The sequence below is a fragment of the Apis laboriosa genome, unplaced genomic scaffold (assembly GCF_014066325.1).
Source record: "Apis laboriosa isolate Shangri-la unplaced genomic scaffold, ASM1406632v1 scaffold68_cov148, whole genome shotgun sequence".
Taxonomy (NCBI): Eukaryota; Metazoa; Arthropoda; class Insecta; order Hymenoptera; family Apidae; genus Apis; species Apis laboriosa.
In genome coordinates this window covers 2,310,092-2,322,565 of record NW_025224135.1, presented here as the reverse complement: position 1 = coordinate 2,322,565, position 12,474 = coordinate 2,310,092, and the positions used below count along the sequence as shown (strand labels likewise).

The window sequence follows — 12,474 nt, the reverse complement described above, 5'->3', positions numbered from 1 at the left end:
TACAACCACAATGATTTTGATGATTATAGAAGTTCTTTCGTATTTCTTTTAATATTCAATATTTTTAAATATTTTTTAAATATTTTTTTATATGTTCAAATTTTTCAGAATATTTGTATAAAGACCAATCACTTTGGTCAAAAATATTATATAATAATTTATTTACAAATATTCGTCCACTTCAACAGTGTTGCAGACGTATCGAATTTTCGAATGAATGGCAAGTGTTTACAACTACTCGCTTCCAAATATTTTTTCCGTTATCTGTACTTTAAATTTCTCTGGCAATATCAATAAACATCGAATGTTTCTAACCGCTTGCATAAAAGTAGTAAGATCACTTTGATATTTTCAGATCTCAATTATTCCACATAAACCAATTACGTTTATGTCGATATGTTCAATAAATGCTTCTATTCTTCCCAATTTACGAATAATTACATAGACAGATCTCTTGTTAATATTAAATTTCTTCTATTCGAAAATATTCTCGATATTTCACAATGCTTCGAAATTGGACACGAAATATCTCGAATTGGAATAGAAGGAACACTATAACAACTCCGTTAAAATAAGATCAAATTCTCTAAAATCTCTTGGGCGAAACGAGCAACTGTACCGTATCAATCACGAAAATAGCCTCTTCGAAGATCTTCTATGATATCCTCCAATTCCCTTCGTATAATCGATCTTTGTGCGACCAACGAGTTCTGTCAAATGATCCACGAAACAGTTTCGACGTACTTAATTACCACGAAATAGAGGCCATCTTTATATCATGTCCATTTTAATCGTTTTTCGTTTAACTCGTTAAATTCAAAATTATCCGTGAAATAGCGATCCAAGTACCATCAGTAGGTAAATCTCTGTCGCTCGAAATTTTAGAGAGTTTGATTCATAGTTTTGCCGCTTGTTCGATTACAGAGCCAGGTATCACGGAACGAAGTAACAAATTATCAAGATGCATCGATTCGACTCCTCGTTTCCTTCGAGGATAAACGAGATGGCGGTGTAAGATACCCAAATAGGTTGAATTGGAATGCAGATTGACTTCCTCTTCCATGCGATCTTGAGGATGCCCGAAATAAGGCTTTACCTCAATCGTCACTTGATTTTGAACTCGATCGAAATATTATTGATCCGTATAGATCGTGCGAACTATTTTCGTAAATCTAAACAATCAACATCGATTATGTGTTTATTCAATTCGCTCTATTGAATCGACACGTGAAAATTGAAAAGTTTATAAATATATAACTTTTTTAATTCTTTTTATTCCTTTTTTTACTTCTCTTTAAATTTTTGTTCATTATGTTTTGTATTTACGTACTTTTCCTTTTTTGAAATTTTATTCAAAAATTCTCCTTTCAATTTCGTTCATGTTTTTACTATTAGTTTATTACTAGAATACTTCTAAAAAGAATTATATTTTCTACTAAACAATTATTTTATTATATTATCTTTTATCACTCGTAAAACAGATTATGCAATTGAGAATTATTATTGTATAACTATTGCAATTGAATATTTATTAATATTAGCCATCATTGAATTTCGAATTTATTCGAAATATTTCATTTTTTTTTTCTTGTAAAATTTTTAATAATCAAACTTTTAAGAAATTTCCAGATTTTTTTTTTATCAAATTTTTTTCAACATTTGTTATTTCGTAACAAAAACGCATCTTCTAATTCTCTTCGAAATTATAGTCGATTCACACTCGATCAACAGTCCATCGGAAAAAAATGAATTTTATTTTCGTGTATTACATCGAGGATCCAACGCGTCGTTTGATCTACCAGAGCCACGTTCACCTCTGATCCTGGATCCTTTCATTTTTTTATCCACGATACTCGTGGAATTTTTTCGTAAAGAATCACTGCACTTGAAGTCGGTTGGCCTTGACGGCGTGTAACGTCGTTCTATAAATTTTCAACTTGGTGGCCGGATAAAACGAAGGAAAGGAAAATTTATACGTAAATGAAAGTTCAACGACTCGACCGAATCTCTCGTGGATCACTCCCGATTTTGGACATCTTGTATTGGACGCGTGAATCTTCTACCACTGTTGCTTCTTCGTCTTTTATCCCTGCATGTAAATCTTCGAATAAAGCTAAAATTCTAATTTAAGTCTTTCACTTTTTGTTTAATTATTTATTTATTTATTCAATATCGTTATTATTATTATTTATTAATTTACACATATTGTTTCAGATGGAGAATTTTCATTTAAAGTTCAACGAAACAATCATGAGTCACTCTTGATTATCTTAAAAATCTTACACAAATCTTCTGTCATTCTTCGTTTCATATTTTCTGAATGGTAAACCGGTAAAAAGTTTGAACAAACTTGTATTCACTATTTATTTATTTAAATATTATTACTAATATAATTATATTGTTATTATTAATTGATACAATTATAGAATATATATTTGTTTAAATTATACAATTCAATTTAGTCTTCTTAAATTGGTAAAAATGATAAGAGATGCAATAATCTTTTTTTTTCTTGTTTTATAATTTTGTAATTATTGAATTGTAGATATTGTCAAATTATCGACGATTCGAACGAAGGATATCACGTTTTGAGTGATAGAAGAATACGGGGACGAGAGAAGAATCGGAACGTTACGCGACGAGAAACGACGTCGGATAAACTGGAAACGCAATCCGCGCTTCCGAAGAATTTGCCGCCCGTCTAATTCCTTCGCATGCGCTTTGAACACCTTCCTCGCTCAACGACGCCGGCGTCGACCAGTCGACAAACCGACGCCCGCTCATTTACGCGTCCTCTGGTCTTTCATGTGCCTCTTGCTACCACTTTATCAATCATTTTTCGCACACTAAAGCTTCTTTCACACGGTCTCTTTCAACACTTGTATTACAATATTTGTAGGAATATCGATATACATATATAGGTTAATAAGAATCTTTCAGACAATCGTTATCTGAAAGATTCTATTGAGCTTGTATACGTGATGTTAATGGGACATTTTTGAAAGTGTCAATATCACTATAGATAAAAGTTGCTTGTTTATTGAGATAACCAATTTTTGTATTAGAGTTAAATGAAGCAAGATAGAAAGATGTATAAGGACATTGAAACTTGTAACTTAAGAAATAAGATTTGATTTTTTTTTTTTTTTGGTATTTTTGTAATTTAGAATCGATCCTCCAAGAAAATTCGAATATATTAACATTTCTGTATGCAAATCGACATCCGTCATACAAATATTGCCATGTTAAAAAATGTATAAGGAACAAAATATTAAATTGAGGAAAAAAATATTAAATTATATTTTGAAGAGATAATATTATAATGACAACTAAAAAAATAATTTTTCTCAGTTGTTATATTTTTTAAAATTTTAATGTTCTTTTAAATTTAAGAGCTATTAGAAACAGATTCAATAATCTATAATGCTATGATCTTCATGTGATTTTTGAACTTCATTTCTTTCAAAAATACTCAAAAATGAAAGATGATGCAAAGATGAATTTCTTATTCTTGTTTAAAATTGAAAAAGATATTAATATCTTTATATATCAATCCTTTGTTAAATCTCATCTCATTTTTGAAACTTTAATAAGAGGAACACTTAAGAATTCATCTTTTTCTTTGAAATTCAAGTTTAACTATATATTTATAGATTTATATACTAAATACTAGATTTAAATAAGTTTTTTAGATTTTTAAGTAGATGATTTGCGCAATATAAAAATTCTTTTTATTAAAATTTGATACTAGCTGTAAAAAAATTAATTAAATTATATCAATTATGAAATAATCAACTGTTTTCAATTAAATATATGAGAATACACAATTATCTTTATTAAGTAGCACGCTTAGATAAATTAAATAATAAAATAATGTTTTTTTTAAATATAAAAATAAATGATTAATAAAAAATACACGACAATTATATAAGAAATTTTGTTACATATTAAAATGTTATATTATATATTGAGTTATAATATATATAGATAAATGCAGAATTTTTTTTCTTTCAAAATCTTGAGTCAATTTTAATATAAATATATTTTAATAAAATTTTAATATAATTATACAATATAATCTTGATATTATATTAAATTAAAATAAATAAATAAGTTGATAAATTTATATATAATAATATAATAATAATAATAATAAAATATATATTATAAATGCAAATATAACACGTAATAAAACATAATAAAAATAAAGAAAATTATATTATCTGACAGTGTTATCAAGTTCTGAGGGATGCGTGCACGAAATTAAAAGGACAGCTACAACCAAGTGCCAAACCGTTCGTTCCTGTTCTCACATATGTGCTAAATCCAAAATCGATTACGATGGGTCAGCTATACGGGGAATACGATCTTAATACACGCGAATGGTGAGTGAAATCCCGTGATATTACGGTATCAAGTGGTTTGAGCGTATGAATCAAATGGAATTCTTCTTTTTCAGGATTTATTATGATATATATCATAATATATATTATATCAACTTGAAAAATAAAAATATTATTTTTAGAAATATTAGTAAAGATCATAGTTTATATATATATCAAATAGATTATATCAATTTTTCTAAAATTTAAGAATTAATTTTCAAATTCAAAATACTATTTATTACATAATTAAATATTCATTTAATATTATACTTATATGAACAAATAGTTTTCTTTTTTGTCTTTTCAACTTATTAATTTGTAAAATTTATATAGGTTATCTTATTTAAAATTATATTAAATTCTTATATTTAAAATTCATTTAAATGACTTCAAATTGTCAAAATTTAGAAAAAAATTAATCTCATTAAATATAAAAATGTCTTCAAACTCATTATTCAATTTTTTTTATTGAAATAATTCTTACAAATTTCGATTTTCAAATGAATCGATTTAGGGAAATTTTGTATCTCCGATATGTATATGTATATATATGTACATACATATATACATATATATATGAGATATAATGCATTCTCTATATACTATTTATATGCATTCACAAATCCTCGCACATTTGGAATTTGAATAGTTTATATGAAAACAAAATAATTCTTTTTCGTCCCAGTTTTTACGCACAATGTTTTTACGCGTAATAATAAATAATAAATAATAAATAATAAATCTTATAATATTGAGATAAAAAAGAATCTTTAAATAATTAATAATTATTTAAATAGTTACTTTTTTATATAATTTATTATATATTAACTTCTAAAATAAAGAAAAAGAAATGTATTGAAAAATTTTTAAATTTTTCAATTTTACATAATTACATAAGATTAAGATATGTTTTAGCAGATTTAATATTAAAAATTATTTATAATATTAGTCTTACGTAATATTACGATTTATCATGAAAAATATTGAATGGTTCTTTCATGAAAATATACATATATGACAATATCTATGTGAATATATATGAATATATCTATATGAAATGATTGATTTATTTTAAACAAACACAGAAAAATGGATCCATGCATCACTTTCAATCTTAAATAAATATTTGAAAATTCGAAAAAAAATATTCTCACGTAGAAATCTGGTTAAACAAATTTCAGTTAAAAAATTTTTTCGCATATATACAATACACACAATAGTTTCATGAAAATGTATTTTTATACTAAACCATTATTGTTGATTCTATTTATAGATGTTTTTTATTTCTCTATTTATTTTTTAAAATCTTATGACTGTATTTTCGAATCGTAAATTTCAAATTTTAAATCTCATGAAACGTTATATAAGAAAGATATTATATTTTCCTGGATAATCCTGCAATTTAGCGAATTTTTTGAATTTTAACTATTTGATTTTTTTTTGAAATTATATTTTAATAGTGATATTCTAAAAGTGAAATCAATTGAAGCAATTATAATAATAAATCATTAAATTACCTTTCTTATATTAAATTATATAAATAATGTTAGAAATTTATTTTTCACATAAATATGATTTCACATAAAGTGTAATAAAATATATTAATTTTCGTTCAAAATATGTAAACATAATTTGTAAATTTTTCTTTTTTTCTTTTAGGACTGATGGAATTTTTTCGACGTTACTTAGGACTGGAATAGCTGCAACGGATCAAAACAAGCGTTGGTACGTATTCGATGGACCTGTCGATGCTCTGTGGATCGAGAATATGAATACTGTTCTAGACGATAATAAAAAACTTTGTTTGACATCTGGTGAAATAATGAAAATCCTGCCTACAATGACAATGATGTTTGAAGTCGCTGATTTAAGAGTGGCTTCACCAGCTACTGTTTCAAGGTTAATTTCGAATAACTATAAATTTTTAATTTTTAATTAAGCAACGAATAATTAATATAAATCGTAAGTTTTGATTAATAATCATGTTTTTGCTGATAAAATACATACTATGACAGATACTAATTATATTTTTGATTTATATTATATTTTTATGTATTTTTATTTCTAGGGAAATTAATATAGCGCCATCTGTATTATTATGGTGAATTTTATTTTACAAACGAAGATATTTATTATGCACTTTATATATTTATTTTATATACATGATGTTTCATTTGGTATTATTATTTTAATTTATATCGCTACTTTTAAAAAAATATTTTAGATAAAAGTTGAATGATTTCTAGAAATATTTAGAAGCACATTCTGATATTATTTATTATAAATAGATGTATAGAAAATATTATTTTATATATCGTATATAAATGTTATTTTATATATTTTTTTTTTATTCTAGAAAATTCAATGCATATAATTGTATTATTGATCTATACAATTTGATCCATCTGACAATATGGTCGACTTTTACTACTTGTTGTATGCGACTGTATGATTGATCTATATTACCGAAGTAAATAATGTAATTAATTCTATTTATTCAAAATCCGGATTATATGTCCTGGAATAATATAAGAAATGCGCTTAATTACGCTTTTTATGTCAAAATTCGGATTCGAGTTATTACTTGAAATCGAGATATGTAACCAATTAATCATCATTCGATTCGCATCAATTATTGTGCATTGTGAAAGAAGAAAAATAATCGGAATAAGAAAACTTGTCAAAAATAACTACCAAAGAAATAAAGAAACATTAAAAATAAAAACAAAATCATTTTATGATGAAAATATTTATATACACAAATATTTTATATATAATACAATATATGTATATATATATAATAATTTAATTTATTATTCTCAGATGCGGCATGGTATATATGCAACCGGAAGATTTGGGTCTTGAACCTTTAATTAATTGTTGGATAAAACAATTACCTAAAGTAAGTCCTATGATTAATCAAAATTTTGATAATTTAATTATTAATTCGAAGATTCAAAAGTCAATCAAATATAAGTCAAATTGTCTGATTTATATAGCTCAAGAACTTTTTTATTATTTAAACTTTCACTTGAGAAATCAATCAAATAATTATTTCAATAATTTATTAATGACTTAATTGTCATTAAAAATTTGAACAATAAATTCTTCTAAACTATATAAGAGATTTTCAAGATATGTCTTACACTTTTATTGCTTTGATTAGCTTTTGAACATTCCAATCATAGAGGTAATTTAAATAGAATCTTGTTATTGAATTATTAAAAAACTCAAAAATAGTTATAGGAAACAAAATAATAAAAAAATAAATATATAATTACAGAACATGAGTGCACATATCGAAAGAATTATAGAATTGACGAAGCAATTTTTATTTCCGGGATTGAAGATTTTACGTAGTCGTTTACGGGAAATCGAGACAACCGTTAATTTTGGAATGGTGCAATCTTATATAAACTTGATGAACTTTCGTATTGGTCCCATGGCTGGTCGAGAAGGAAAACCTCCACCATCTGCCCATTTCCAAGAACTAATTCGTAAGAATTGCATTAAATTATTATATTAATTTAAATTTTTAATGAGTAATATCAATGTTGAAAGTGGATATCAATCACGAAAATGGAAATTGAATTGAATACATACTGAAAAGCTATATATGTATATTTATTGTAAAAATTAGATTCTTACCATGATGCAATATTTATAAACTACTACTACTGGCTACGATATAAGTTACATATACTACTACAAATCTCTGCTAACAAAACAATTATTTAAAATGTATGATTTAATATCAAAACTAAGAAAACATATAATTACAGCATTAAAAAGAAAAGAACTGAATTAAAAATGAATTATTAAAAATAAAAAATTTTAAATAAATCATTGATATATAATTAATTTTTAAAACAAGCTGGCTGCTTTTTATTGTCATATTTTATATTAATTTTGTGTCAAATTTTTTTTATCAATTTTAAAAGCACAATCAAAAAAACAACGCATCATTCTAGCTCAATTACTCTCACCTTGGGCATCTTTCGCGATAGTGTGGAGTCTTGGAGCGAGTTGCGATTACAACAGTCGTTGTATATTCAATGATTGGATAAGAAATGTACAAAAGAAACATAAACATGAATTACCATTCCCTGAAGAAGGTTTAGTATATGATTACAGGTAATTATTTTCTTTTTTTTTTTTTGTTTTTTTCTTTTTGTTTCAATGTAAAAAATTCTTTTCTCGTAGATTGCACGACGGTGGTTTCACGGATATAATTGATGGCCCAGAACCAATTCCACCGAAATGGTACAAATGGTTGGACGACATTCCTCCGATGATCATTACACTTGACATGAAATTCGTAGGTGAAAAAAAAAAAAAAAAAAATGATCGAATTACATGAAATTTAAAAAAAATGATTTAATTTTAATGGTTTAATTTTATATTGGAATCGTATCACAGACATGGAAATACCAACAATGAATAGCGTAAGAAACGCAGCCTTAGTAGGTTATCTGTTGATCAATGAATCGAATCCTCTTTGCATTGGGCCAACTGGAAGCGGGAAAACGTTGACAGTAAGCGCCAAACTTATGAGGCAAATGCACAAAAAGTACATATGTGACTTTATTACTTTCTCTGCCAGAACTACCGCAAATCAGACCCAGGTATAAATTAAATTTATTAAATTGTTCAATTATATTTATATTTTATATTTTAATCATGGCTTAAAATATTCTCTAAAAATATTTAGAAAAAATTTTCCGATTATACTTTTATATTTTTTGGTATATACATATATATATGTATCTCTAAAAAGGATTTAGTTGACGAAAAATTGATCAAAAGGCGTAGAAATGTATATGGACCGCCATTACTTCGAAAACAAGTATTTTTCATCGATGATTTGAATATGCCTGCACTTGATACATTTGGAGCTCAGCCTCCACTTGAATTGGTCAGACAATTCATGGATTTTAGTGGTAATTCGTTTTAATTTATTATATTATATATATTTTTTAATTATTCTATGTATTATATTTTTATTAAAAGTTTTAGTTAAATTAAAAATTTAATTAAAAGTTTTTATAATTTTACACATGAAATAAACGAGACTAAGTTAAAAATAAACTAAGTTAAATGCGAAAATAACGGATCGTGTAAAGGAATTAAAAATAGGAGAAAATACTATTTCAGGATGGTACGACCGAAAGGAAATCGGTTTATTCAGGTGGATCGAAGACGTAAATTTTATCGCTGCGATGGGACCGCCTGGTGGCGGTAGAAATCCAGTAACTCCCAGATTGTTGCGACATTTCCATTTCATTGCATTCCCGGAAATGGAGGAAGATGATAAGGTAATTTTTAAACGACGCTCCATCAGTTAACGACCGTAAACTGGAGAACCGGAAGCAATTAAGAAAGAAGACGGAATAATTTATCTTCGTCTGGCTCGAATATGTCAAAATTTCATTCCGTCTATCTCTCGATACTATCACATGCATTTCTATTTCTTCCACCTTAACTTAATTTTTTTAATTATGGAAAAAAAAATTTTAACTTTGAGATTTAATTGCTTGAATGAAATCTAATCAATACCTTGTGCTTCTTTGCGAATTGTAATACAAAAATAAAATTCATGATAAAACAATTTAAATTAAATATGATATTTACAATTCTCAAAAAAAAAAAACTTATCTTGAAATTATCTTGAAATTTATTTCGAGTCAAAGATTATCTGAACATTTAATATTGACATAAGGTTTAATAAATTGTACACTTTCAAGAAAAAGTAAGAAAGCTCGATTTCTGAACCTCGCCTAGGTGTACATAACCTTAAAAAAATGAAGGGGTGGCAGATAACAGCAGGTGACACTCGTTCATTTCCCTTTACGCCGTTTATCCGGTTTTATTCCGTTGAGTCGTCAATACACGCCCACAATGAATAATTATGGTTCGTGAAAGAGACAAAGTATCCGTCGGTGGTTGGTTTTATTTGTTCTCTCCCCCAGACTCAACGCAATTAGGTATCGTAAATCGTTCCAGTGCCTACCCATAATTTATTTCGATCACCAGTTTAGGCTAATAACGAGATCCTATAACACACCTCCAGTAGAATCTGTTTTATCCCTGTTCTTAAAAAGATCAAGGCAAGGTCAAATCAGGCACACGAATATCTAACACTTGTCCAATATATTTATGCAATAATTTTGAAAATATGGAAGATCTTTTATTCTTAGAAACGAAAGAATTATTTTCTTATATTAGTTGAGATGATATAACTTGAATTATTTTTTGCGATTAAATAAAAATTTATTAATATTTTAATCAATTTTAAAGATAAATTAATTATTAAATTATTAATTAATTATTAAAATATTATTAATGGTATTTTTATATTTAGAGACACATTTTCGGGACGATTCTGAAAGCCTGGTTGTCACTCACTCATTTTAAACACATGCTGGATGTTTTTTTAACCACAACATTGAATTTGTATACAATTATATGCAAAGAAATGTTGCCGACACCTCTCAAATCCCATTACACTTTTAATCTTCGTGATCTCAGTAAAGTGTTTCAGGGAATGCTTATGGCGAATCCACAAAAAATAGAGGTTTGTACAAATTATCGCAATAATAAAAAATAAACAAAATAAAAAATATTACATAATATATACATAATAATAACGATCATAAAATAAAATTCTTGAAATATAGATTTTATTCTTGTTTAAAAAACAACTTTACGTAACAACTTTTCTTACATTATAGCATTTGAACAAGTTATTATTACTCTGGTATCACGAAAATGTACGAGTGTACAGCGATCGATTAATAAACGATGAAGACCGAAATTGGTTCGATCATCTCTTGCGAAATATGATGAAAACAGAATTTGAATGTGATCCTAACGAAATTATCGGTGATCAAATAATATTTTTTGGTGATTTCATGGGAGTTACCAAAGAATATGAAGAAATAATCAATCGCAAAAAAGCAAGTATATTATTTAATTTTATTGGAAGTAATTTAAAATTATACGGTAAGATTAATAAGGTTTATAATATTAAATTTTGTATATAATTTTGTATATCGCTATAATATTTAAAAAATACATCATAAAAAGAAGAATTACAAAAAAAAAAGTTATTGCAAAATATTTAATAAGGAATCTCAATGATTCATTTCGTACTTATATTTATAATTCCTGTCTGTTGTTATTAATTGTCGATGCAAATCTTTCTAGATGCAAGAAGTATTAGAAGAATTTCTCGAAGATTACAATGCTGTCTCAATAAGTCCTATGAAGCTAGTACTATTTCAAGATGCCATAGATCACATATGTAGAATAAATCGAATTATACGACAGCCTCGAGGAAATGCTCTTCTCCTAGGAATGGGAGGATCAGGTGTAAAAATATATTTGGAATTAGCGTCCTTTTTCATTCACTCTTATCATCGTTGCTATTGAGAGAATGTAATATTGAAATTTATTTTTTTCTTTGATAAATAAATGAGAACGAAAATTTTTCATAAATATGAAAATAAGAAATTATTTTAAACTCAAATAAACATCTTTTTTAGAAAATTATAAAAATAGTTTTGAAATTTTTTTTGGTATTATTTATATTTTTCCTGGAAAAAATTTCGAAATTTAATTTTCAATTTGTAATTTTCTATTTTTAATTTTTTTATTATTGTTTAATTTTTTTAATATTTGTTTTTAAAATTATATTATTATTCCTATTCAGGAAGACAAAGCTTGACAAGATTAGCTGCACATATACAAGATTTCAATTGCTTTCAAATAGAATTAAGTGGTGTCTATACGGCTCATGACTGGCATGAAGATATAAAAAAATCAATGATGTATGCCGGAGTGCAAAATCAGTTTATTGTCTTCCTATTTTCTGATACACAAGTATGCCTGTTAATTCAATAATTTACTTACAATTTACTTATAATTTATCAATAAAATTCATTTAGATATAATTTGATTTATTTTTATAAAAATATTACCAGTTACATTCGAATATGAAATAAATTACTTAATAAATTACTACGATATACGCTTGAATATCGATTATTTATGAAATCTTTATAATAAAAGCTTAAATATCGATTAATCA

At 26.0% G+C, this 12,474-nt stretch overlaps 1 protein-coding gene across 1 annotated transcript in view; it reads left to right on the top strand.

Annotated features, from left to right (window-relative positions):
• The window catches only part of LOC122718871 (dynein axonemal heavy chain 1-like), a 60,130-nt gene that overhangs the window by 27,842 nt on the left and 19,814 nt on the right, over window positions 1-12,474 (top strand). The window contains exons 15-27 of the mRNA XM_043944247.1: window positions 4,231-4,385; window positions 6,045-6,284; window positions 7,209-7,287; window positions 7,669-7,882; window positions 8,327-8,519; window positions 8,589-8,707; window positions 8,805-9,010; window positions 9,163-9,325; window positions 9,540-9,700; window positions 10,747-10,959; window positions 11,117-11,341; window positions 11,592-11,754; window positions 12,097-12,266. Coding sequence (XP_043800182.1) covers window positions 4,231-4,385; window positions 6,045-6,284; window positions 7,209-7,287; window positions 7,669-7,882; window positions 8,327-8,519; window positions 8,589-8,707; window positions 8,805-9,010; window positions 9,163-9,325; window positions 9,540-9,700; window positions 10,747-10,959; window positions 11,117-11,341; window positions 11,592-11,754; window positions 12,097-12,266 — 2,301 coding nt within the window. The remainder of the gene's footprint in view (window positions 1-4,230; window positions 4,386-6,044; window positions 6,285-7,208; window positions 7,288-7,668; window positions 7,883-8,326; window positions 8,520-8,588; window positions 8,708-8,804; window positions 9,011-9,162; window positions 9,326-9,539; window positions 9,701-10,746; window positions 10,960-11,116; window positions 11,342-11,591; window positions 11,755-12,096; window positions 12,267-12,474) is intronic.